Here is a 26,617-nt window from a genome sequence, read left to right on the forward strand (position 1 = left end):
GTGTCCAGTGCTCCCCACCTAGAGCTAGATCATGGGGCTCAGGAGTCCATGGCCTCGGCCCTGATCCCGCAGGAGGGAGACTGTCCCCATCTCTGCTCCAAGCCTGGGGTGGCCGGGGAGGTGCCTTAGGTCAGACAGCTGCAAACCAGTCTGCTCAGGTCAGCCAGCTAGGCATGGAAGGACTGACCTCGGAGCGGGGCCCTTGAGGCTGGCCCAGTGTGGGACATAGGCTGGGGGCTCCTGGCCCCACTAGACCCCAGCCATGGCCAACTGAGCAGGGCTGGGCCCCTCAGGTGACCTTTCCTCCCCAGAGCCGGGTCTCAGATGATCAGTGGGTAACAGGCCTCCCAGAGCCTCTCCCCAGGCTTGACTCGACATCACATGGGTTTGCTTCTAGAAAAGTCTGACTGAAACATTTGGAGATGACAAGTACTCACTGGCCCGGAAGGAAGTGCTTACCAACATGTGCTCCCGGCCCATGCAGGTAAGGAAGGGCCAGTCGTCCATCGTCCCCCTTCTCCCTGGAGCACCCAAGACCTCTGCGGGCTCAGAGAAGCTGAGGGGAGTTTTGGGGAGGATGCCCCCAGGCAACACCCAGGATAGGTGGTCCCTGGGGGCCTGACCTGCTGCCTCTTGCTCAGACCTGCCTGCCTCCTGTGCTCAGGACAGCTTATCTGGGGCTCAGTTAGAGGACCCAGTTTGAGACCGGGTTTCCCCCTGCATGGCCACAGGGGCTCTGTTCCCTGGCAGTAGGCAGGGAGCCCCCCAGGGGATGTACCAAGCCTCCAGTGCCTCGTCCCCACAGACCAGACCAGACCAGACCAGACCAGCTCAGGGAAGGGAATGGGGCCTGGACAGCAGCTCATGATCATGACCTGGAGGGGAGAGAATGTCAGTCTCCCAGAGCGGCCTGCCCAGGGGAATGGTCCTTAGCCCCCACTGGGGCTTGTGGACCCCAGGCAGAGAAATCTCCCTCTCGCCAGCAGGTTGGGAGAAGAGGAGTCAGGCTGTGGGCCTGCATCTGCAGCTGGATGACAGCTGGCAGCCTGGGAGGTACACAGTCCTGGTTCTGGCAGCCAGTCTCAGTCATCTGAGGCTGAGCTTCAGCCCTTGTGGGGCCCGAGCATCTTGAGAAGGAGCCACCTCAGTGGACTGTCAGATCAGTGGGAGCTGTGGATGCTCATGGGACCAGCTCTGACCCCTAGCCCAGCCTGGCAGCAGAGATAGACCACTGTTCAGGGGCTAGGCACTCGGCAGATTCAGTCTGTTCACAAGAACCAGATCTCCTCAGCTGCCACAGCTGATGTATTTTCTTATACCTCATAGCTCTGCCAGGAATGGAGCTATCAGGGTTCCTTTGGGACTGGCTGCCCTTACCCGGCCACCAGTCACAAATGTCAGCCCCACACCACACACTATAGAGCCCCCCAGCATAGAGGCGTGTGCCTTTCTGGCCACTGGGATTTACACCACATACAGGGCCAGTGGGGCCCCATTCCCTGCCCCCAGCCTCTGCAAGCCATCCACCTCCAAGGCCAAACCTGCCCTGGAGCTCCAAGGAGAGGGGTCCTCTCCTCTGTCACCTGGACTGTACTTATCCTAGCCTTGCCTGCCAGTGACCTCAGAGGCCAGCCTTTGCCTGGGGATCTGATGTCAGCCAGTGACCTGCTTCCCTGTCTCTGCCCCAGTTCTGGGTCCCCACCCATTCCACCCTGCACAGGCACTTTTGCCAACCAGGAAGGGAGCCGCGGCCCTCTGTCCTCCTCACCCCAGCTTATCTGGAGAAGTGGGCCACCACTGAGAACAAAGGCCAAACGCGGCTGGGAGTGCAGGCTGCTCCCGCCTCCCCCAGTGACTTACCCCAGACATAACCCAGGGCCCAGCAGGAGCTGGAAGGGAAGAGGAGTTGGGCAGCCGAGCAGGTCACCACCAGCTGTGTCCTGGATTCGAGGGCCGACGTACACAGAGTAACCGGAGCTGGCTGTCCACTGGCCGAGCACGGGGGAGGGTGAGCAGGCAGCCAGGGAGCGAGCAAGTGAACACATGAGGTGTGACATTGGCCATGGCTGGGGAACCTGTTCGCATGCTCCCAGGCAGCAGTGGCAGCTTTGGGGACTGTGGCCAAGGCTCTCAGGACAGCAGCATCTGGGGCCCTGGAGAAACTCAGCGTGTCTCCCTGGGCCACAGTCCTAACTCCTGCCTGACAGGAGGGCCTTTTGAACTCAGACCTGTGGGCCTGGGTCTCAGGACAGGTTGTCAGGGACAAGAAGGGCTGAGGCTGGGAGGCTGGCCGAGCACTGCCTCCCTTGGCTGACGAGAGGCGGAGTAGTAGGGGCACAGAGGTGCCGGGTGCAGGCGTGGCCTTCAGCAGGGCAGGGTTCAGGCTAGAGGGCAGGGGGTCATCCACCACCAAAGGCCAGGGCCGAGTGGAAGAGCTCTGGGTGGTGGAGGTCCTGGGCCTCCTCTCCTACCTCCTGTTCTGGCCACATGGCGCTGTTGGGCTTGGTGTTCTGGCAAAGTCCTACAGCTCCTGGTCTAGCATGGCCACGGGCTTCCCCTCCGCTTCCCCTCCGCTTCCCCGTTCCAGAGTAACGGCCCGAGCCCGTCCAGAGGACGAGGCCAACCAGAAACTATTCCTGCCTCCTGGTTCCTGGCAGTAACAGCCCCTGAAACTCAGCAGTGACCGCCTGTAGGAGAAGATGAGGAGCTCCCCAGCTGCCCTCAACTTCAGCACATGGTCTCCCCTCCCCGAGAGCTTGGGTGGCTGGTCCCACAGGCCTCTGAGGGGGAGGCCATCCAGCATCTTGGGGGCTCCCAACAACAGCCCCATTCCCCCATCCCCAGCAGAGGCAGGTGGGCCCCTGAGGGCTGTCTGGCCTGTTCTCAGTGGTGCTGCTGCCATGGGGTCTGGGCAGCCCTGGGCAAGGCCTGCACTTGCCTTCAGCAGGAGAGGGTGTGAGACTCATGGCTCTGCCCCACCTCATGGCAGCCCATGGGTCCCCTCAGACGGAACAGCCCCAGCCTCCTTGGGGCTGCCTGACTTTGCTCAGCCACCTGCAGATCTGGCAGGTTGGTCCCCACCCCCAGACTGCCCATCATGAGGCTCTGAGTCTCCCAGCCTGGCAGAGCGCACCCAGCTGGCCCCAGCCTGGCCAGGCTCTGAGACCCGCCCCCCTCCCCAGATGGCCGTGTACTTCTGCTCGGGGATGCTGCAGGACCAGGCGCAGTTCCGGCACTACGCCCTCAACGTGCCGCTCTACACACACTTCACCTCTCCCATCCGCCGCTTCGCTGACGTCCTGGTGCACCGCCTCCTGGCCGCTGCACTCGGTAAGGGGGGTGGCAGAGGGGGCAGTGCCTGCCTGTGCCCAGCTAAGGGCTGCTGCTCCCAGAGTGGGTGCCTGGTGGCCAGAGACCACCCTGCCATGACTGTGGAAGCTTCAAGGGGTGGGCAGCCTGAGCAGCGGGGGAGCCTCTGCCCAGAAACTCTTCTTGTGTGAGTAGGCCCTAGGGGAAGCCACCCTAGGCCTCCTTAAACCTTACACCCTTACCGTGGCCAGTCCACCTTTCTCAGCCCTCCAGAGCTGGGTGGCAGGGAGTCCTCAGCTATGCCTGGGCCCCCCAGGCCCTACCTTGCCTGGGCCCGGGGCACCATGCTGCCCACAACCCAGCCCTGGCCAGATGGAGCACACAGCGCACCTGCCTGTGGACCCCCAACCACCCTTTGCTCAGGCTACAGGGAGCCGCCAGATGTGGAGCCCGATGCCCTGCAAAAGCAGGCAGACCACTGCAATGACCGCCGCATGGCGTCCAACCGCGTGCAGGAGCTCAGCACCAGCCTCTTCTTTGCCATCCTGGTCAAGGTGAGGCCACCATCTCAGTGCCCTTCCGCCTCCTCTACCTCTCCCCACCCCTGACCTGGGCACCTGCTCACAAGGAACCCTGGAGGAGCCCAGGGCCCCTCAGCAGTTGGGGTGGGCCCTAGGGGAACGCCACATCCCGTGGCCGAGCCTTGGCTGAAGCCCTACCCTGCAGGAGAGTGGCCCCCTAGAGTCGGAAGCCATGGTGCTGGGCGTCCTGAACCAAGCCTTTGACGTGCTGGTGCTGCGTTATGGGGTGCAGAAGCGCATCTACTGTAATGTAAGTACCGGGGGCTGCCCTGGCCGTCGTAGTTAGGGATTTTCTCAGCAGGCAGAGTCAGCTACATGGTGCAGATGCGTGTCTATGTGAGTGCCCAGGGCCACACAGCCACTGTGCTCCCCATCTTCCGCACAGACACACCAAGCTACGTCCACTTAGCACGCTCCACTCCCACCTGGGTGTCCCTGTTCCTGCTACTGGGTCTCCACCGCGTCTCCCTAGTTCCTGGTAAGGTCTTGGACATACTAGCATGGAGGATGGGGCCACAGGCCAAGGGCCCTGCTGTCCCTGTTTGCACTGGGGCAGTGACACTGTGCCCTTCGCTCAGCTGTGGCCTGTGCTAGAGCCAAGTCTACCCGATGGGCCCTGCCAAGACACCCAGCTGCTCCTGCCTGGGATGGGGGATCCAGGCCAAGGATCAGGCTTGGGCCTCTTTCCCAAGAACTCAAGAGACCCGAGGACAGATCCCTCCATAACCAGAATAGAATATCAGGGTCTGCAGGCTTCAGGATACTTTTTATAAGAACACGAGGAAGGGAAAGACCAGAGAAAATGTCCTGTGGCCACTCTGGAAGCTGTGTCCCCTGAAAAGAAGGAAGAGACGAGCTCTTGCCTTGGTCCCGCCTTGAGGGGGTCTCTTTATTCGAGGTTCTTTCCAAGGGTACCTGGTGCCTGACTGATGCCACCTGAGGGACCTGTTCCAGCTGAGCTTGTGGTTAGTGAGTCACTACCTGGCCCCTGACCTTGGCTTTGCACTTCCCAACACCCAAAGCACTTTGGGGACTGCAGAGCCCAGCACGAAGTATGGAATAAACATGGTATTTGTAAAATGGAGCAAAGCAGAAGAGACACAGTGGAGTTCAGCTAGAATCAAAGAGGGCTCTTGACCTGAAGTTCATTGAGCAGAATGGAAGTTCAGGTCTAGGTCATCTCTGCAAACAACCCAGCCCTCAGTCTGTGCTGATGGCCCCCGCGCCCATAGTGGGTGACAGCCCTTTAGCCATGGATGTCCAGTCTGCCTCAGCCCTGTGAGGACAGACCCTGATGAGCCAGGACAGACCTGCCAATGCCACCACCCCCTACCCCAAAAAACACACAGAACCACCGGCCCCTCCCAGCCCCCACCCCTCAGCAAAGATGTCCTATCCTGGCCTTCCTGAAGCTGGCCAAAGGCAAGAGGCAAGGGTGGGGATCGACCCCACCCATCAGAAGTCAAGCAGACAATTGCCCTACAGCAGGGCAGGGAGCCCCCTCAAGGCCTGAGATGGACCAAGGGGAGCAGGGCTGCTTCCAAGCATCTGGGGCCCTGCAGGATCAGAGGTTAGGAGGCAGCACCTAGAGCCTGGGGCCTGAGGCACAGGCATGTACACCCCCAGGCACTGCCCCTGCGGTCACACCACTTCCAGAAGATGGGCAAGAAGCCGGAACTCACGCTTGTCTGGGAACCTGAGGACGTGGAGCAGGAGCCAGTGCAGCAGGTCAGAACCGGGGCAGGGCTGCTTTTCCAGAACACCGCTGTGTTCCGTCCACCCCCAATGTTTGGTGGGCCCTCCTCCTGTCTCCTGGGACATGCTCCCCAGGCATCCCCATGCTCTCCTCCTGGTCTCCCTCAGCACCCTGGCCCCTGGGTGGAATTTCAGGTTCTACCATCCATGGCCAGCAGCAGCTTCCCCATAACCTCTTTGGGTCTAGCTTTCTGGCACCACCTTCCTTCCCTTGAAGACATGCATCCTGGGGAGAGGAAGGGGCCTCTGCTTACCCCTCTAAAGCCGGGTTCTTAACATTTGGGGTCTTTTGAGAATCTGATGTGAGCTGGGACCTGCTACCCAAGAAAACAGTTTTTACCTCCAGTGTGCTTCAAAGACCAGCCCAGACCCAGCTGTTCCTCCCTGACCCGAGGCCCCCTTCCCCCAGGCAGTGCTCACAGCAGCGTCTGGCTCCTTTTCTTCTCACCACACACCATGGTCTCAGTCCTTGAACAAGCTCACCTTACAGATGGGCAGGAGAGGATGGAGAGACAGAGCAGGAGTCCCGGGGGCCCCTGGGTGGACAGTGGCACAGCTGGGCTTTGCCTGCAGGTCCCTGCCCCTCCTGTCCCCTTGGCCGGCCCCTCACATCCCACCCCTGTCACCATGCCCGGGCTCTGCTGTGTCTCAGGTCATCACCATCTTCAGCCTGGTGGAGGTGGTGCTGCAGGCAGAGGCCCCGGCTCTCAAGTACGGCGCCATCCTGAAGCGACCAGGCACCGAGGGCCTCCTGGACCCGCAGGTGGAGGGCGGTGTGAGGAGCAGGCTGAGCAGCAGGAGGACTGAAGCCGCCAGCCTGGCCCAACCCTCCAGCCCAACTGCCCCACCCACTGGCTTTTAGGAATTGGACCTTTTGACACCAAAGGGGAGTTTTAATTTGATTTTTAATAACTCAGGGGTTTGTTTTTATTTTTTCATTCTATTTTCTTTTTGCAGCTCAGTTTTCAAACTGGAGGGTGGAGGGTGGAGGGTGGAGCTGGATGGAAACCTGAGGGCTGGTCATTACTTACCAGAGCAGAGCTAGTCCCGGTCCTCCCGGGAGGGCAGCCCCACTTCTGCCACATTTCTCACTGCCTTGCCTGCCCAGGAAACAAGTGGTTTTCAGCAAATCAGTGTCATGGAATAAAATCAAGTGTGAAGTGCTGTCTGCTGTGTGGGGCACCCCTGGGAGGCCAGGGTGGCAGGGTGCCCCATGGACCCAGGACGTGGGACCTGGCCCAGGATCCACCCCTCACAGCTGAGCTGGGGTTGCCACCCTCCACAACCTCTGTCAGTTCCAGGATGATTCACAGCTGGGCACACAGCAGATTGATGCCAGGGCCTCATTCTGGCTGATGAGAAACCTAATTAGTATGCAAGACGGCAGGCTCACCCATCCCCCTGCCGCTCTTGGCTGTGTCCATCCCCACCCCCCCACCTCCTCTCTGACTACTGGCCCCCGTGGCCTCAAGAGGGGGCGTGGCTCCTGTGACACATACCCCTAGTTCCAAGGCCAGAGCTCTGGGTGGCCCTGACCACATCCCTTAGTGCCAGCTGGTGCCTCGGCACCTCCACTCCCAACCCTTCAGCCCGGCGGCTGCAAGGGAACATGGGGACGGGGTGAGGCCTGGGTCTGCTGGAGGGATGAAGGCCCCCAGACTGACCTTCCCGACCAGAGAGGGGGAAGTGGGCTCCTGGTGGCCCTGGCCTGGCCTGGCCATCTGCCTGAGCACCCACTGATCCCACCAACCTTGGGGACCCAGGGACAGAGATGGCAGGCCACACGGTGGCGCTCTGTCCTCTGCTCGTTTGACCTCAGCCTGAGCTTCTACTTTGGACACCAAACTAGGGAACCACAGGTTGGCTTCCACAAGAGCTGCCAGAAACCGAGGTGAAAACCACAATGACCGAGGCCCCAGTTCCACCAGGCTGTTTCCTGGGGTGTTGGTATTAACACCTCATTTGATCTGGTCTCAGCGCATTTTCTTCAAAGAAAAATTCAATACAGCACCTTGTCAGACGGCCTGGCCGGGGCTGGAGGGGTGACTGGGCCTGGCTGCCTCAGTGTGCCACCAGCCAGCTCCACCTCCCATCCGCCAGCACGGGGCTGGGGCCAGAGGGGAACAAGAGACACTTCATCGCACCTGGCCTCACTTCCTTTCTCTCCTCCAGCACCTCAGCTAGCCTTCAGTCTGTCCATCCTGCCAGCCCCAAGATGTCCCAGAGGCCACCGTTCCCCTCTGCTCCTGCCCCAAAGCCTTCTGGAACCAGGTGTCTGGGAGGGGAAAGACGTCTGGTCTGGTGGTTTGGTGTTTGAGGAGGTCTCTGGGTGCTTCTGCAGCCTGGGCAGCCTGACGGGGAGAACCAAGGGGGAGACGTCTCAGCCCTGTCCCCAGCCCCTCAACCGCTCCCCCCCCCCCGAGGAGGAGCAGCCCCCTCTCTCCTGGCACTGTCCCCGAGAGTGTCCCACCCAGCCTGGGAGCTGGGAGCCCAGCAGAGCCCCCACGGAGGGGCCCTCAGGGAGGCGGTGGGTCAGCGTGCTGGGCCCCTCTCGGGCAGCATGGACCCAGGCCGGACACCCCTCCTCGCTGCTCCAGCGCCCCCAAGCCCGGGTAAGTGCGGGCAGCTCTGGCAGCGAGGAAGGTCTCTGGTGCCTGGGCTTACCGGGGCGGGGGTGGGGGGCGGGCGCGGGACTCACCCTGAGAGCCCCAGAGCCCCGGGACCCAGAGCAGCCCCAGCCCAGCCCCACCGCACTGGACAGAAGCTGAAGCCACACCCAGAAGGGAGGCAGGTCTCTGGCCAAAGTGACACAGTAAGACTGTGCCCAGCCGGGTCCAGGGTTCAGGCCCCTGCCCTCCCCAGCCCCCACTGCCTGTGTCCTCCGCGCCCTACCCACCCAACCTTGGCCATGTCCTTCATCTGCAGCCGCACCCTCAGCAAATGTCCTTGACACCATCCACGTGCAGGGCGCTGGCGGGACACAGGTCCACGGGTTCAATGAGGAAGACTGTCCTCTGTGGCCCCAGGTTAAAGGATTGTTGATTAAAAGGGGTGATGAGACACAAACCTTGTCAGAAAGGAAGACTTGGTCGTCCTTTCAGCCGTCCCGGAACCTGCACAGTTGTTCAAGGGGCCACCTTGGGTCACCATGGGAGAGGGAGCTGTAGATGCAAATAATGTCAGTGCAGGTCAAGGTTCTAGGACAGTTCTGAGGCTGGAGGGTGTGTGTATTCCCACAATGAAGGGATGGTGCTCAGAAGACGAAAGGGCCGGCAGCGCGCTCAGGAGGGCTAAGGAATGGGGGCTCGGAGGTACTTGGCCTGAGCCATGAAAGGCAGAGGTCAGGAGGATCAGAGAGGGCCCAGAGGACAGGCAGGGAGAGATTCGTGAGGTGGGAGCAGGTTAGATCACCAGGGAGCCTCCACACCAGCTGGAGAGTGTGCAGTGTGTGCCGTGGCCCTCAGAGCCAGGGGTGGTTTTTATTTTTATTTTTAATTTATGTTTATTTTTTATTATTTTGGGGGCAGGAGTAATTAGGTTTGTTTATTTGTTTTTTTTTAAGAGGAGGTATTGGGAATTGAACCCAGGACCTTGTGCATGCTAAGCTGCACTCTGCCACTGAGCTATATCCTCCCCGACCAGGGAAGGCTTTTAATCAGGGTATGGCCTTTGTTCCTTCTCTCGTTTATCAAGAACAGTGAGTGCCTACGATGTTAGGTGTTTTCGGTGAACTTACAGTTCAGAGAAGTTACTAGTGTGGCAGGAGATGGGGACTGCGTGGACAGCAGGGAAGGAAAAACCAGTGCTGAGGAGGGGGCAGGTGCGGGCAGACACCTCCAGGAAGAGCCTGTGGCTATTTGCAGGCACAGGCCTTAAGGCAGGAGTGTGCTCAGTGAAGGGGACCAAGGACATCTGGGGCTGTCTCCCCAGTGGCCTCATCTCTTTATGGGACACGCTGCCCAGCTTCTAGCCCATACCTCTCACCTGCACGGACCCCCAGGAGCCACCACAGCATCTCTGACAGGGGTGGGGGTAGGTACCTGGCCCGTTCTTTCCTGGGATCTCTCCTAATGAGAATTGGGAGAGGGTTTCAATCTCTCCCCAGGATGGTAGTCTGCAAAATACAGAAGCTCATGTTTCTAGAAACTCACTGTGAAGGAAGCAGTCTACACCGGGGAAAGGAAGCTGACTCAGAGAAAGGAGACAGAGCTATGGAGGGACTGGGTTTCCCGTCCCAGGCGACCCAGAGGCGCCACCCTGTCAGGGCTTGTCTGCCTTCTGGAGTTCTCAGACCATGAGGAGCCTTCCCATCAGCTCCCTTCCTCCTAAAGCCACTTCACACGTGCTTTCTCTCCTGTGCAATTAAGACACGAATCTTCCTGAAGCCTCAGGGTGGCACCCAACCGAACTTGGGTCCGCTCCCCCAACGAGCAGTAAAGCCAAGCTACTGACACCGATGTGGTGACAGAAAATACAGCGCTTATTGTGGGTGCCAAGCACGGACAATGGGCAGCTCATTTTCAAAAGACCCGAACTCCCCAATGGCTTTCAGGGGAGGGTTTTTTAAGGGAACATGAGGGGTGAGGGTTGCAGGTACCTGAGCAGCTTGTGGACTTGCTTCTGATTAGTTGGTGATCAGGATGCTATGTCGGGGATCTTAGTCATCAACCTCCTAGTTCCACCCAGGCTGGGGTCCACATGCTTGTGGTCAGCACGTAGTCACCGTTCTCCACCTGGGTGGGGTGGGGTCTTAGTTTCTGCAGAGCAACTCAAAGATGTGTGTCGGATTGTTAGGTATAACCCTTGAGGGGGAACTAGGTGTCCTGGGCGCCCACTGTTTAAGGTATTCTTCCTTTTCCTGCTGACAGCCTTTCCTTTGTTCCTGCCTTCCCTGACTTCTCTAATTAGTAACTGCTTGAGTCTGATCTTTGGAACTCAGGGAAGGCCTAGGAGACCAAAGCCGATTTTCTATGAACAGGAAATGGGGGGCTTGGAGGGGCTTTTGTACCCGGGAAGGCCCCAACGGGTCCTGCTCAATTTCAGTTCCCTCTTCTCTTTGCTTCTCCTCAGTTCTGGAGTGAACTGGGGCAGGACAAGAAAGGGAATAAAGGATTGGATAGAGAAGTTAACTATAAACTCTGCAGGGGACTCAGTTTCAAGGACCCTACCTGTTCTGGCCCCAGCTCTTATCCAGCTCCCCCAGCTCTCCAGCCAAAGGCTCCCAAAGTAAACACAAGGTGTTCCCTTCAGCTCTGCCCAAACTGCAAATTTGTGATCAAATAAATAAGCTATTCTGTTAAGGTTGTTTTGCAGTGGTTCATTACACAACCATAGATGACCGAATAATGATGGAATAGATCAATAAATACAGACTAAAATTGAAAAATGAAGTATGTGATTTAGAACGGGTAAATATCAAAATTAAAATCCAAAAGAGCAGGAAATGGTTGCCTCTGAGATGGGAAAATGCAGGAGGGAGACGGGAACCTGCTGTTTTTGTTTTATTGTAACAAACCTGTGGATCTATTTGATACTTCCAACTACATTAATGTGTAACTTGGATAAAAGTTAAAACTAAAACAAAATTTTTTCCTTTTTGTCTTTTTCCATAGCAGGAATGGATCTACAATTGGTTTAAAAGGTTCCTTGCACACTCAGCTCGGGTATATTCAACGGTCCATTATTCCAGTAACTAAGATAAAATTCCTGCAGACAGGCCACCTGCTATTCCCACTCAGCTAAAGTGCCGCCTACAGTCTTGTACCGAAAGCCTCAGGTAGCAGTCCTGGCGGTGACAAGTCCTGGGTGTCTCGGGGGCCCCTAGGGGCCTTGTCTGTGACCTGTCTGAGCCCTGGCCTGGGAGCAGTTATCCAGGCAGGAGGCAGTCCCCCGGCCCAGGGAAGGGCAGCTCTGCAGAGGAGGCTGCCGGCCCAGGTGTGGCGGCTCCACAGAAGGGCTGGGCCTCAGGCCCTGGCTGGGCTCGGACCACAGTGCCATTCATGGGTCTGAATCACAGATTTCGGGGGTCATTGGAGTTGGGGGGAAGGTGCCGAAGCAGATTAAGATGAGAGCCCTGGTGAACGGAGCAGGAGGAGGCCTCTCACAACGATAAAGATGGGGTGGTGCGTGCAGCTCTTGCACGTAAGTGAGTTGGTGTGGCAAGGTCACCTCTTTGAACCTTGTCTTTGTATAGGATTTCATGGTTTGGGGGATTTTTTTTTTTTGGTTTTTTTTTAATATGTAGAAAGCCATTTTGGGGGAATTGTTTTTCTTTACTATGTAAAAAGGCATTATGGGGGAATACAAATTTGAAGTTATTTTATTAACCAGGCTGATGAATTGCCTTGAGTTCTTAAATGGTCTTCAGTGGGAACCCTGCTCAGTTTGGAAAGCAGTTAGCCAAATACTGAAAAAGCAACAGAAACTGACCTGCAAAACAGAACGTGAAGCGAAAGCTCTCCTTGAGCGTATTTTACCTTAATAGGTCCTCACACTAACCAGCGTTCTGTTGGAGTAAAGTTGTCCTCCTGGTCCTTCAGATACAAAATCAAAGTGAAATTACTGACTACAGCTCTTGGTTTCACGGGCTTTCATTTCCACACGTTATATATCGATGCCCAAACCACCTGTCAGCCCTGGAGTTGTCTTTCATACAGAACAGCCCCTAGCCTACTGCCCACACCCCAGACAGAGGGGAGGCCTGGCTTCTGCCAACGTGGCTGGAGGCTTAGAGCCTGCCTGGCTGAGCCTCCCTCTGCCCAGGCCTCTGATGCATCCCAGCCGCTGGCAGGCTGAGCCCGGCTCAGTGCTGCGGAGGGGGCTCCCTGGTCATTGAGAGTCCTCCCCACAAACTCTGGGGGCGGGGCTGGGGTGTCTCCTGCCTTGGTGGTGGGATGGTCCCCTCTTCTGTCCCCACCCCAGGCACCTGACCCGGGTCCCCGTGTGGAAGGAAAGTGCCTGGATGCCCCTCCCTGGTAGGTGGAATAGGCCAGTGGGAGACTCTGCCCAGCAGACCTTAATTAGGGATTTACAAACATTTGTTTTCTGGAAATGAGTCACTTTGTTTAGTATTTGGCCAGTCGTTTGGCTTTCAAACACTCAGCTTGCCAACAGGCTTTAAGGTATCAAGTCCTGCCTTAAGGTTAGGGTTTCCGCCCCTCCCCCTCCCCCCCAGAATCACCTCTGCACCAGGCCCTGGGCTCACAGCCCCGTGACACAGTTAACTATTATTTTTGCCGTTTCGCAGAGTGGGGAATTAAGGCTGGACGAGGAAAAGTACCGAAGGCCGCCCACGGTGAGCGGTGGAGCTCGAATGAGCCCCGGCCCAGGGTCCACTTATTTCTTTCGAATCAGTGCTTGTCAAGGGTCAAGCTATTCATGTGTCACCTAAATGAGTGTCTGCCATGGCCCCAGGCTGCTTGTACCAGTCTTTATTTTCTTTACTTAATAGTTAATATTTTTCTTTGAATGAGCTCACTTTTCCTTGAATTTAGTAGAAAAGGAAACTTTACTAGAAATGGAAGACTACCGTCTTTTGCTATAAATAGAAGGCAACTGTATATTTCAAACAAACAAAAAAGCAGTATTATTAAAATCTCTTTATATCCTGTGCCTGCCAGGGCTCTAAGTCTAAAGCATGCTTTATCTTTGTTAGAAGGGAGATGGCAACGCTAGGGGGCTGTTAAACACATTCTAGAACCAAAGGAGATTCTCTCCTTGACATTATCGGAAAGGTTGGAAGAGAAGAGAAAAGATAATAAGGTTCTCATTCGAAGTTCAGTGCTATTCAGTGTCCTGTCTGGATACCAGCTAACCCACCCTCTAGTCCACCTAAAACAATCTAGAGCACCACACTTTGGAAATACGTTATCCCACATGTTGGAAAATTCTGTTTGAAGGGAAAATGGGAAACACAGCAGGAACAGATGCGCTTAATCTTAATCAGACTTCAAACTCTGACTTTATTCCTTCCTGAGATGTAGAAAATATTCAGAATAGTACATAAAATGTAAAGGTAGAGTTTCAAGCATACAGTGTAGTCATTCCCACCTAACCAACAAGTAGAATGTGGCCAGGTCCCCCCAACCCCATGCCCTTCCCCCTACACAACCTATCCCTTCCTTCTCCACCAAAGGGAACCACTGAATTCTTAGAAAATTATTTTCTTATAATTTTATCTACAATTTGGCTGAGTTTCGAGTTATCAACTTAAAGAAAAAATAACAAGTGTTTTGAGTTTCAGTTTTATTCAAGGACATTACCGAGACCATAGCCTGAGAAATGGCCTCTCTGCTTTGAGGAACTGCTCTGAAGAGAGGGGAGGGGCATATATATGTATATGTTATATTTATTAATTTTGTTGGCTATGAAAAAACCTAGTCAAGCATGTATCTTGGTAAAAGATCACTGCTAATCAGGAAGAACATATTACAAGTTAATGATTTTAGTGCTTTTCTATGGCTCATTGCAATTGTTCCCTAGGTATGCACCTTAACCATCTAGTGGCCCATTTATCCAAAGCACAGAATGTTTTATCTTATTCCTTTTCCTTCTTGAATTCCCCTCAGGGCACAATGTCGGTGGGCTGACTGCAGTGGGTTTCAATTTAACCCTTTGTCTAACTGGATGGTGAGAGGCACCCTTTATTCCTTTGGGTTTTTTTACAGTCTCCTCCCTTTTTGGTCATAAAATTCAACTAAAGTTTGGGAGGCATTTCATTCGTAAGCCACCTGAGGATTCCACTGATAAGGCCATTCCCGTGCTGTGTCTGGATTAGGTCCTTTACTAACCTCAGAATCCTCTGGACCGGCTGTCTTACTAGTCTCTTATGATCCAGGAATTTCTTCCCATACCTACAGTTGTACCACTACAGTTAATTTTATAGAGAGTTACATATGTGATTAATTACCTCAAGACATTTAGTCATCATTAGTTTTGTCGGAGCCCTGGTTATACATTGGGTGATACAAGAAATAGCAATCTTATAAAATAGGCAGGATGTAGGTAATATAGCTAGCTAGTACCATTAATAAGGTCATAGTACAGGAGCAAGAGAGAGAGAAGGATTTATTACTTGCAGCAAGTAAAGGGAACACCGGGGATCTTTCCCAAAGCAGTAACTCTCCCAAAAGCAAAATTGAGGAATTTTTAAGCTATGGGAATATGCATAATGAAGGCCTTGGGCAGTAGACAGAGTTCAAGCTTTAGTTGGTTGAAGTCCTGAGGGTCAGAAGAGGTCAACATCATCATCCCTTAGATTCTAGCTGATCTGGTGGTTGAGCGCCCAAGGAGGAAAATATAAATTCTGTAATACAGCTCATGACAGTGCTTTAGAATGGTTTTACCATTGCAGTAAAACTAGGAGTCTTTACAACTAACTGATTTGTTATCTTTGCAGTTGTTAGTTTTCTTGCCTGATGAGCTTGTCCTTCTCTTCAGATCATTATTACTGAGACCTGTTCAAGGGAAAGTATTGTGGCCAGATTTACATCACAAAATGGTTTAGGTCAATAAAGGGCTTTTCTTAGGTCAAGAAAGTATGGTTCTTTCTTTCTCCGGGAACTGGCTACCCTATTGGGTTACAACACCCAAAGGTAGAGACATATCTATAATGTATATACAACATATAAACAGACATAACAGGAGCTCTCATAGCTTCATTTTAAAACTTAGTCATAAATCAGGATTTGCAGTATGAAACTGACTAATTATAAATAACAGTTGGAATAAGATATTTATCTGCTCAGATGGCTAAGGCTTTTTATTATCTACAGAAAAAACTGTTATGATTTGTACTCATCACTGACAAATCCTTAAAGAGGCTGTGAATTAACTTCTGGATGAGGGAGCCATTCCAGTAGTAATGAGTTTTCAAAGGACTCTTTCCCCTTTTTCCCCTTTGGTTTCAAGATCTACCTGATAGAGTTAACTGGACTCAGTCTCAGGTCACTGTGGGCTGTGTGTACATTTCTGTTTAGCAGAGATTTGCAAGGCAAAGACAGTCATTTTTAATTCCCCCAAAACTGGGCTGCCACCTAAATGATATAAAAGATTGATTTGCCCACACTATAGTGTCTTCAGTCTACTTCTTTACATCAGCAAGATTTCTAACTAAACTGAAAATGAAAAGATTTTGATCTTCCAGAACTTTAGGATATAATATAGCATGCCTTGAAAAGTTAGCACAAGGCATTGAAAGACCTTCTTTCTGGTCTGGGCTTCTCAAACCCAGACCAGTTCACCCCAGGGGCAAAACAAAAGTCTCCATCATTGCTTTTATTGGCCCCTGGTTTTTACCTCATACTATTGGACTCAGGTAACACTATTGGTGTTCTTGAGTATTCTAAATCAACACTGCCTGAGAGGCAGATTTCTGTGCCCTGTCTTACAATACCAAGCAGAGAAGCTGTTCCCAGCTTGGGAATGTCCATCCCCATGGTACAATCAGGAAAAGAAGTAGCCATCTTATTTAAAGCTCATTCAAAGACACCAATTTTATATAAACATTCATCTCGCAAACAAGTCCAATCTATTTATCTCAGTTTAGAAAAATGTAAACGTCTGGAAGGAAAAAAAAAATCACACCTCAGATACCTGACCAGCAATCCCTTAGGGCAACAGGCCAACTGGTCAAGTTCAAGTTTGACAAAAGGCCTGGTGCCCTTAACTCAACCCCTCACTGGGGACCCCAAAGCCTTTTACATGGGAGTGGATAAAATGGTGAGGTGGGGGACAAAAAGGAAGTTCTGGGGCTCCATATGAGACAGAGGCTTAATCTAAGGTTGAGGGCATAGGAGTTGGCCGAATGGAGCTGTGTGCACTGTGTGCCTTCTTCTGTGGTTTGAATCTTTCACTCAGCACTGTTTGTGAGAATCAGTTAATCTGTTCCATGAAACATTTCCGTTGCTGCCTAGGGTTCCATACATGACAAAGTCACAACTTGTATCCTCTTTCCTGCTGAGAACATCTGGGCTATTTCCAACTTTTTGCTACTTGAATGATGCTGCCCTAAATGTGTTGGCACATACCTCTGGGGGCCCATGTGGCATGGATTCTCTAGGACATTTATCCAGAGTGGAAGGCTCCATCAGTGGACAGGCATGTCCCAGTGTCCCTGGAGAATGCTTGTGTCTGCAGGGAGTGCAGCCCCTCCTCCTGCTTTCTCTCCAAGGCTCCCAGGGTTGGGCTTGTTGGCCTTTGCCAGCCGGGGTCTGTAATACCACCATGAGCTTTATTCTGCATCACAGGAGCACCTTTCCAATGTCACCCTGTGTGAAAACGCTGTCCAGTAGGAGGAGGAAGGCAGCTGAGGCAGAGGCAGTTCAGAGAGGGGCTGGCAGAGAAATGACAGCTGCAGAAGAGGGCTCTGGGAGGGGCTGTTTGGGGAGGCACTGTAGGCGGGGAGCCAGCAGGGAGGGCAGGGACCAAGGAGAGGGCTGAAGTGCAGAAAGGGCCACACCATGTCCCAAAGTGCCTCTACCCCCTTTCTCTGCCAGTGACTCTGGGCCTGCCTCTGCCTGAGCTCCTCCAACACCAGCCCTTCCAGCAGCATCGTGGGCGCTGCCCTGCTCAGTCAAGGATCCCTTCCTCTCCTTACGTCCTCTTCTAGCCCCTGAAGCACAGCCCAGCGCCAGTCGTGCGGCCTTGTCAGTGGGAACTGCATCCACACTTCTCTCCCGCCCAGATCCCTCGGGACCCCTTTCCCAGCTTGCCTCTTGCTCCTCTCCCAAGGGGGCCGCACACTCTGGTCAGGGGAGGCTCCTGGGCCCGGCCCATGGGGTCCACACTCTTCCTATTGCCCAGCCCAGGGGCCCTCGATTCTTCCCCCCGGGACAGAGTCCAGGAGCATGACTGGGTTTACCCACCCCTCACCCTTCTAGACAGGAAGCCCCACACTGGTTGGGTGTGCTGTGGCTCCTCTGGGCCTCCAGGATGATTTACACGTGCCCCCAGCTCAAGAGACTTTAATTAATGAAATTGTCTTCTTTAAAGAGCAATAGACGCCCAGCTTCTGATTTTTGTCTACGGTGCCCTCTGTGAGACAGGTCTCTCTCAGCCAGCTCAGTAAGAGCCTTGGAGGCCTCAGCCCTCCTCCTGGGTCTGTTTCCAAGGCCGGTATAATCACTTCCTTCAACTAACAGTTGCCTTCTGGGGCCTTTCAGCTTGGCAACACCTCTCTGACCCCAAATGCCAAGCTGGTGTGACCCTTATGATCAGTTTAATAGATGCCCGATGTTAGGGACAATGTGTGCCCTGGGTTCCCCGAGTGACCCCGATATGCCCTCCAGCTCTGCTGAGTCCAGAACACATCTCTGCAGGCACTTCCCCCCTGTGGCCCCTTGGATGCCCCTGAGATTCATTCTGTGTCTGGTTCCCCCCAAAAACCCCCCAGGGCTGGCCCTTCCCAGGTCTGTTCTCTGATCAGTCCCATATGTCCCTCGGGAAGTGCAGAGCCTGCTTCTAACTCTCACACAAGCCATAGTTGTAAGAGAAAGGCAAGAGGCTTCTCCCTCCCTCGCTGCCAGCTCCTTCACCTCCGCTGTGACCTCTGAGAACTCTGAGAGGCAGTGACCTCCTCGGTGAACCCCTGTGAACCCGAGGCCCTGCCCTTGCCTCTCTCAGCCACGTGCTCCTTCCTGGGCCACTAAGCACTCAGGTCAAGATGCAAATAACTGCTCTGCGAGCAACGTGGCCAACTTGTGACTAACTTTCCTGATGGAACCTCATTCAGACACGTGGGGAGGAGGAATGGGTGGCCCAGTCTCCTCTCCTGGCCCCAGAACTGCATGGGCAGGCCTGGTCAGAGAGGAAGACGTGTTATCAGAACTCCTGGGATGCCAGACACTGCCACTCTGTCTGGGCCAGGCTGAGATGACATCCTGCAGCCCCAGTGCCCTCCCAGTGCCCTCCTACCTGCTTGCCAGTCCCCCAGGTGACTTCAGGAGGCTTGGCACCTCCTTGATCCCATGAGGTCTACCAGATGTGGCCCCCAAGGAAAAGAGGGCAAAATAAAACTCATGTTTTCTTTCCACGTCCTAACACCAGAGGGGACAATCATACCATTTCTAGAGGGCTGGTAGGAGGGTCAAATGAGAGGTGTGGACGAGGGCCCAGGGAGCACTGGCCCCTAGAAAGCGATGCCTCCGTTGCCCCATAGTGTTGGGTGGTGTGGTCTCCTGATGATCAATGCCTTTCTGTTCCCAGCTGCTGCCCGGCTCTCCCTGAGTGGCGGGACTGTCTCTGCATTTCCCAGGGGCACATCGTGAGACTGGGAGGGCAGGAGGCAGGCAGAAGTCATTCCCCCTTGGACCGCCGGCAGCTGATGCCACATGGACTCAGTATCGCCCAGCCTCTGGCAATGCCTACAGTGGACACCGTGCTGGGGGCTGAGACGCAGCCCAGACAGCTTAGGGTGGTAAATGGGGGCAATGGTGGAGGGTGCTGGGGGTCTAGATGCGGCCCCAGAGGACAAGCCAATCTTTCCCAGAGACAGACAGACCAGGACAACTGTCCCCCAGAGAACAGGCTCCATGAATTTAGGCATCCCCTGGCCCAAGGTATCAGCTACCCAGGAGTGCAGGGATGAAGGTGTTATCTCTTACTCCAGAGCAGAAAGCTGTGCTGCCTTGTCATCCTTGGGCCCCAGAGGAAGGAGTGTAACAGCATGTCACCACACTCAGGTGACTCAGGTCCAGAGTGAGCAGGCAGGGTGCATGGTGGGAACGTGAACAAACATGCTTTGTTTACTGCGAGTGACCTGTGGTTTGTATTTGGTCTCCAGTCCTGCTCAGGCACAGGACAAAATTAAAAACAGTGACAACACCGAATGGTGCTGTGAATGCGCAGAAACTGGATCCCTCCTCGGTTGCTTGTGAGAATGCAAAGTGGTGCGGCCCCTCTGCAAAATTGTTTAGCAGTTCCTTTTTTTTTTTTTTTTTTTTTTTTTTTAGCTGAGCAGGGTGGGGAGCATTCTTAAAAAAAGAAAAACACAACAACCCCACACACAACATGTGACCTAGCCACTGCACTCCTTGGCATGTATCTCAGAGAAATGGAATGAAATGAAATGTTCACTCAAAAACTTCTCCGTGTAGATTCGTGGCAGCTTTATATAATAACCCAGCCTGAACCAGCCCAGACGTTCTTGCACAGGTGGAGGGTTAAACAGGCAGGGGGTCCACTCATCCCGGACACTGCTCAGAGGCACAGAGGAGCCAACTGCTGCTCCATGTCAGGTGAATCTCCAGGGAATTAGGCTGAGTGAAAATGGCCAATCCCAAAAGATTGTATGAATCCATTTATGTAACTTACTTGAAATGACAGAATTTTAGAAACACAGGACAGGGGTTAGGGACAGAGGTCCGCGTGGTAGTAAAGGGGCCCGTGGGGTTAGAGCTGTTCAGTATCTTGACTGTGTGGTGTTTACAGGAAGCCACATGTGTGATAAGATAGTACAGAACCTATACACACGCACACACAGGAGCATATGTAAATGGGGGAGTGTGAATAGAAGGGTGAACATCTGTGCATTACACCACTGGGGAAGATAGGACAGAGCACGCAAGCCATCTCTGTGCTATTTCTCCCAACTGCATGTGAATCTCAGTTACGTTCAAAATTCAAAAGAAAGGGAACTGGGAATTCGCTAGAATGAAGACTAATCTCGGAGCAACCAACCTTTAACCTACGGCCTGGTAAAAGACACCAATTAATTAATTAAGGGCCTGCCCAGGAGTTAGTCTCCCCTGACCTTTAGCCCAAGAACTTTCCTTCCACAACAAGACTAAAGAGATAAAGGAGTGATGGGGACAACTCACAAAGGCCAGGAAGGATGCCTCCAAGCTGATATTTCTTCTGAGAGCTAGAGGATAAGCAGGGTCAGCAAGGTGAGCTGGTGAACAGCAGGCGGAGGGAGGAGGACCCAGGAAGCGCTGCCTGAAGGGAGGGAGGCTGGGGGTGGGGCTGGGCAGGGAGATGCTGGCGACCAGCGCAGGTTGGCTCAGGTGTAAGGAGGCCTGGGTGCAAGGGGTCGACCACGGTCCACTGCGGTGGGCAAGGCCGGGAGGAATGTGTTTTAAGTCTTAATTGTGGTTAAAAAAAAAAAAAGCAACACAACATAAAATTTATCATCTTAACCATTTTTAGGTGTACAGTTCAGTGGTGTTAAGTATATTCACATGTAGAGCCACAATCTCCAGAACTTTGTCACCATGCAAAACTGAAACTCTGCATCCATTAAACAAGGAATCCCCAGTCCCCTCCTCCCAGCTCCTGGCAGCCACCATCCAACTTTCTATTTCTATGCGCTTGACTACTTGAGATACCCGGTGTAAGTAGAATCACACAGTATTCATCTCTGTGACGGGCTTACTTCATTAAGCATCATGTTCTCAAGGTTCATCCGTGTTGTAGCATGTGCCAGAATTTCCTTCCTTTTTAAAGACAAGTAATGATCCATTGTAGAGCTTGTCACATCTTGTTCAACCATTCACCTGTTGCTGCACACTTGTGTTGCCTGTACCTTTGACTACAGTGAACACGCTGCTACAAGCTGGGTGTGCAAATACCTCTCCTAGATCCTGCTTTCAATTCTTTTAAATATATACCCAGAAGTGGGATTCCTGGATTAGAATAAGACTTTGAACCCACCTGGGGCCCACTGGAATCTCTTAGCTCCTTATCAGAAGCTGTATCTGTGAGTGTGCACTGCCTGTGGAGGGAACAGACTCACCCCTGCATTTCATCTACCTGTCCAAGGGAGGAGAGGTCAACTTCATGTACAGTGCACTCGACCCAACCTGCCTGACAGACTCCCATCCCAACACCCTCCACCCCGCACCAAATACACACACAGCAATGCCTGCCCAGCCAGCCTTCAGTAACTGGAGGCACAGACAAGGTCCCCGCTCTATTTTTACCAGTCCCACCATTTTCCACAGCAGGGGAACTCTGGGCCTGGCTCCTGGGGCCCCTTCTAGCCCAGTGACCACCTCACCTGCCCAGTCAGGCCTGGTGAGATTCTGAGTGGCTGGCAGGGCAGACAGGCCACCCTGGGTGTCACCCTGACTCACAGCATCAGGATCCAAATCAGGCCCTTGGCCCAGGCTGGGTGCTTAGAACCCCATCTCCCTAGTCACCCAGACCCAACCAGACCAAAGCTGACTTTCAGAAAGCTCTGAAGAGATGAAGTGAATGCAGGAGTGATGGTTCTAACACAGGACTTGGTGAGCAGGGGCCTGGGAGTGGCCCCTGTCAGGACCTTGCAAATGCCCCTCAGGCAAAGGACATCTGCCCTGTAATCCCCTCCCCTGAGAGACAGCTGGTGACCATCCTGTGAGGGATGGACCTTTTCAGGATCCCTGCTTCCTCAGCCACACCCTGCCACATTCCTTCTGGCAATATGGCTTAATGTCACAGGGGGCAAGGGCAGGGTGTGGTCACCGCGGGCACTGGGAGGGACATGGAGCCTTTTACAGCAGGGACGAAATTCTCCACTGATTTAAGCTCAGAAAGCTTGTACCAAACCTGATACCCTGTGTCTCAACCTTGCTCAAGATCTGGCCTCCCCCGCCTCCGACATCACACAGGCATGCAGGGGGCCTGGGTGCTGCTGCTGCTGCTGGGGCTGGGGCTTCGGCTTCGGCTCTCCCTTGGTGTCATCCCAGGTAATGAGGCATCTCCCAGTCCCCGACTTCGAAATGCCCCACCCCCACACTCAGGCCGCTGCCCTAAGCCTGACCTGCCCTCAACATTCCCCTTGGCCAGTTGAGGAAGAAGACCCAGCCTTCTGGAACCGCCAGGCAGCCCAGGCCCTGGACGCCGCTAAGAAGCTGCAACCCATCCAGACGGCCGCCAAGAATCTCATTATCTTCTTGGGGGATGGTGAGTATGCTAGGCTTGTCCACCTCCTATACCTCCCACAAACCTGGAACCCATGGCTTCTGGCAAACACAGGCCAGCCCTGGGGACTCAGGCCTGACATGTGCACCTTCAGGGATGGGGGTGTCCACGGTGACAGCCACTCGGATCCTGAAGGGGCAGATGAGTGGCAAGCCTGGACCTGAGACACCCCTGGTCATGGACCAATTCCCGTACCTGGCTCTGTCCAAGGTAAGGGCTGGGTGACCTCAGGGAGCTCTACCCTAGCGGGGTGGGTTTGGGGTTAGGGAACCTGGCAGGAAGGAGGACCCCAGGAGGGCTGGGGCCTGAGTTAGGGCCCAGGGACAGTGGGAATGGGCCCCAGGGCCTGGGTAAGTCAGGATCTGGGTGTCTACCCCAGAGCAGAGTTGAAGGCATCTCTGTCCCCAGACTTACAACGTGGACAAGCATGTGCCAGACAGCGCTGGCACGGCTACCGCCTACCTGTGCGGGGTCAAGGGCAACATGAAGACCATTGGTGTAAGTGCAGCTGCCCGCTACAACCAGTGCAACACGACACGTGGCAATGAGGTCACCTCTGTGATGAACCGGGCCAAGAAAGCAGGTTGGCGTGGGGCCAGCTTTGGGGGTGGGGGCAGACCCAGAGACCCCAGGGGCCCATCCTGACCTCTGCCACCCACAGGGAAGTCCGTGGGAATCGTGACCACCACAAGGGTGCAGCATGCCTCTCCAGCCGGCACCTACGCACACACAGTGAACCGCAACTGGTACTCAGATGCCGACCTGTCTGCTGATGCGAAGACGCAGGGCTGCCAGGACATCGCCACGCAGCTGATCAACAACATGGACATTGATGTGCGACAGGGCGGGCAAGGGGAGGGGCTGGGCAGAGGGGGAGGGACCCACACCCACCACAGTCCCAGGCAACCCACAGCCCTGGAGCCTGCCAGGGTCTCCGTGAGGTTGGGGTCAAGGTGACTCTAGGAGGTACAGGTGGAGACAGGCCATCCCCATAGACCTGGTGGGGGGGCTAAGGGCTGTCTGAGGAGGGAGCAAGGGGTTAGCCAGGCCCCAAGCCCACCTGCCCTAATCTCTGTGCCCAGGTGATCCTGGGTGGAGGCCGAAAATACATGTTTCCTGAGGGGACCCCAGACCCTGAGTACCCACAGGATGACAGTCGGAACGGAGTCCGGAAGGATAAGCGAAACCTGGTGCAGGAGTGGCAGGCCAAGCACCAGGTGATGGGGGCTCACGGGTGCAGGGGTGCAGCGGGCAGGGTTGAGGGTGCAGAAATATGGGCTGAGACCTGGTTCTGCCCCTCCCAGGGTGCCCAGTATGTGTGGAACCGCACAGCACTCATGCAGGCGTCCAATGACTCCAGTGTAACACATCTCATGGGTAATGACCCCACTCACCCCCACTGTCCTCCCCAGGTCTTAGGGGTCTTCAGACGGCCCAGCATGTGCAGAGACATGGGCCACTGACCCTCCCCATTGCTGGTCACTGCTGGCTTTCCCACAGGCCTCTTTGAGCCTGCAGACATGAAATATGAGGTCCAGCGAGACTTCACCAAGGACCCATCCCTGGCAGAGATGACGGAGGCAGCCCTGCGCCTGCTGAGCAGGAACCCCCGTGGCTTCTACCTCTTCGTAGAGGGTGAGTGGCAGCCTTACTGAGCAGAGGAGGGAAGGGGCAGTCAGGGTAGGTTTGGCAACACACACCTTTCTGTTTCCTTCCTGCAGGAGGCCGCATTGACCACGGTCACCATGAAAACGTAGCTTATAGGGCACTGACGGAGGCTATCGAGTTCGACAATGCCATTGACAAGACCAGCCAGCTCACAAGCGAAAATGACACACTGACCCTTGTCACCGCTGACCACTCTCACGTCTTCACTTACGGTGGCTATCCACTGCGGGGAAGCTCAGTTGTCGGTTAGTCCAGGGAGAGTGGCAGCTGCTATTTCCTAAATTATAAGCAGGAATTGCTCTGAGCCAGATTCACCTGTCAAATGGGGTAATAACAACAACCGCCCAGCAGGGGTCTGGGGCGGGTTAAGCCGGTGAATGGTCTCAGCACACAGGAGGCTCTCCAAAGGCTGTGGTCAGTGTGATCACCAGGTCCTCTACTCCCTGCAGGGCTGGCAGATGGCAAGGCCTCTGATGGCAAGTCCTACACATCCATCCTTTACGGCAATGGCCCTGGGTACCAGCTCAGCGGGGGCGCAAGGCCGGATGTCGACAAAAGCGAGAGCAGTGAGTGCAGCCAGTGGGATTTTTTAGGGAGAGGGGAGGAGGGGAGGAGAGGAGGGGGAACATGGCCAGGAAGTCGCGGGAGTGAGGCCCGCCTCCCCGCCGTCCTGACCCCGCACCCTCCGCCCAGGGGACCCCACGTACCGGCAGCAGGCGGCCGTGCCCCTGTCCAGCGAGACCCACGGCGGCGAGGACGTGGCGGTGTTCGCGCGCGGCCCGCAGGCGCACCTGGTGCACGGCGTGCAGGAGCAGAGCTTCGTGGCGCACGTCATGGCCTTCGCCGCCTGCATCGAGCCCTACACCGACTGCAGCCTGCCGACCCCCGCCAGCCCCACCGCCGCCGTGCAGACGCCCGCCAGCCCCACCGCCGCCGCGCACCCGGGGCCGGCCGTCTGCCCTCCCTCCCTGGCGCTGCTGGGCGGGGCGCTGCTGCTGCTGCCCGCCCTGCACTGACGTCCTAACGGAACTGCCACCTCAGAGTTCCCACCCGGAGCGCCATCCCAGCCACCACCCACTGAGGCCACACTTGAACCCTCTGCCAGGCATCCAATGCCGACCAATAAAGGGGCCTCATCCTGAAGCCTCTAGGTGGCGCTGGACCTCCCTGGAGGCTGAGGCCATGATTTTCCTGTGACAACCATGGTCCTCCTGGATTTTGTGCTGTCACCCTGCACCCCTAGAAGAGAGGCCACTCAGACCATGCAGACCCTCCCTCCTGCCCCCCAACCCACCCATCACCCTGCCTGAGGGCCAGGGGGGCCCAGTTCCACCGGTGTCCCTAACCCTCTACAATTCTCCAGGCCCCTTTAGGTGGGCCTGGAGGGGAGCGCTTCGTGTCTTCTTGGAACTGCCCCTGCAGGCACCTTGCTGGCCAAGGAGGCTGCTGGGGTCAGGCTGCCCAGAGAGACTTTAACAGAGAGTCCTCAACTGCCCCTGCTAGAAACCCAGTGGTACCATTACAGAGAAGGGTAACACAGAAGGGAGAGGCAACTGTCCCAAGTCACTTAGCTACTGTTATGGTGGCCCTCACAGTGCCCATTCCAGGCTGGGAGATCCAAGGAGCAGCCATGGAGCTGTGGGTCAGGGCAGATTCCCTGCCCTCCTGGGAGGGAGAACGCAGTCATCAAATAAACTGTTACACAGTGCAATGCCAGTAGTGCTATGTTCTAGAAAGAAAAATCCTTAGTGAGTAGGGGCACAGTGTGTGTCTGTGGGAAAAGTGGGGGATAATTCGGAGCAGGAGGTCAGGGGGGGCTGCCTGAGGAGCAGAACCCTGAGCAGAGACCCAAGGAAGTGAGAGCTTGAGCAACGCAGAAGGAACAGCAGTGCAAGGGCCCTGAGGCAGCGTCAGCAAATGCAGCTGGAGGTCAGCAGCTGGATCCGAGCTGGGGGGACTGGGGCAGGTGGAGCAGGTGAAAGCCCCTGAGGGATGAGGAGGGCTGCGGGCAGATGGGGGAGGAGGTTGAACCTTATCCAGAGTGTGGTGTGTGCTGGGAAGGCTTTGAGCAGAGACCTAACAGGACCTGACTCTGAGCACATCCTGCTGGCTACTGAGGGGAGAAGTCTGTTCTGTCTGTTTTTGATGTGCTAGGGGGATGGGTGGAGCTGAGAAACCAGAGAGGAAGTGCTGACTCCAGACATTTCTGACCTCTGTCTGAAGACATTCTGGAGCATCCACTCTAATGTAACTATACTTAGTGAGGATCTAACCCACCCAAAGGGAACATTTCAGAGAATTATATAAAGGTGAAGCGAGCCATGTTTCCCAATAAATTTTACAAAATGACAAAATTCTTTGCACATTTATAAAGGAGGGGAAAGAGATTTTTCTTTCATTAGAAA

General features: G+C 54.9%; 2 protein-coding genes across 6 annotated transcripts in view; both read left to right on the forward strand.

Moving 5' to 3' along the window:
• Positions 1–6,805, forward strand: part of DIS3L2 (DIS3 like 3'-5' exoribonuclease 2) — a 321,952-nt gene extending 315,147 nt beyond the window's left edge. For all 4 annotated transcript variants that reach the window (XM_074364485.1, XM_074364486.1, XM_074364487.1 and 1 more), the window contains 6 exons: positions 398–484; positions 3,183–3,330; positions 3,733–3,863; positions 4,036–4,140; positions 5,517–5,618; positions 6,298–6,805. In XM_074364485.1, the coding sequence (XP_074220586.1) occupies positions 398–484; positions 3,183–3,330; positions 3,733–3,863; positions 4,036–4,140; positions 5,517–5,618; positions 6,298–6,507 (783 nt within the window). In that variant the 3' untranslated portion in view covers positions 6,508–6,805. The remainder of the gene's footprint in view (positions 1–397; positions 485–3,182; positions 3,331–3,732; positions 3,864–4,035; positions 4,141–5,516; positions 5,619–6,297) is intronic.
• Positions 6,806–6,949: 144 nt separating this feature from the next.
• LOC105063633 (intestinal-type alkaline phosphatase-like) lies at positions 6,950–25,370 on the forward strand. Of its 2 annotated transcripts, XM_074364490.1 has the most exons (12): positions 6,950–20,973; positions 22,200–22,309; positions 22,410–22,526; positions 22,639–22,754; positions 22,953–23,127; positions 23,206–23,378; positions 23,627–23,761; positions 23,849–23,921; positions 24,045–24,179; positions 24,266–24,457; positions 24,662–24,778; positions 24,906–25,370. In XM_074364490.1, exons 2-12 carry the CDS (start codon positions 22,234–22,236, stop codon positions 25,226–25,228), a joined length of 1,632 nt encoding a protein of 543 aa, XP_074220591.1. In that variant the 5' UTR covers positions 6,950–20,973; positions 22,200–22,233; the 3' UTR covers positions 25,229–25,370. The 2 variants fall into 2 exon arrangements, with proteins under 2 accessions (XP_074220591.1, XP_074220590.1); XM_074364489.1 differs by lacking the exon at positions 6,950–20,973 and having other exon boundaries at positions 21,079–22,526.
• The last annotated feature ends 1,247 nt before the right edge of the window (positions 25,371–26,617 follow it).

Source organism: Camelus bactrianus, chromosome 5 (genome assembly GCF_048773025.1).
Source record: "Camelus bactrianus isolate YW-2024 breed Bactrian camel chromosome 5, ASM4877302v1, whole genome shotgun sequence".
NCBI classification, from domain to species: Eukaryota; Metazoa; Chordata; class Mammalia; order Artiodactyla; family Camelidae; genus Camelus; species Camelus bactrianus.

Bases quoted from the DNA above. Each gene is read 5' to 3' on its own strand.
- LOC105063633 (XM_074364489.1), top strand. From the start codon at position 22,313: ATGAGGCATCTCCCAGTCCCCGACTTCGAAATGCCCCACCCCCACACT. The intron at 23,762-23,848 runs GTGATGGGGGCT...TGCCCCTCCCAG, and splicing joins AGTGGCAGGCCAAGCACCAG to GGTGCCCAGTATGTGTGGAA. The intron at 24,458-24,661 runs GTTAGTCCAGGG...TACTCCCTGCAG, and splicing joins GCGGGGAAGCTCAGTTGTCG to GGCTGGCAGATGGCAAGGCC.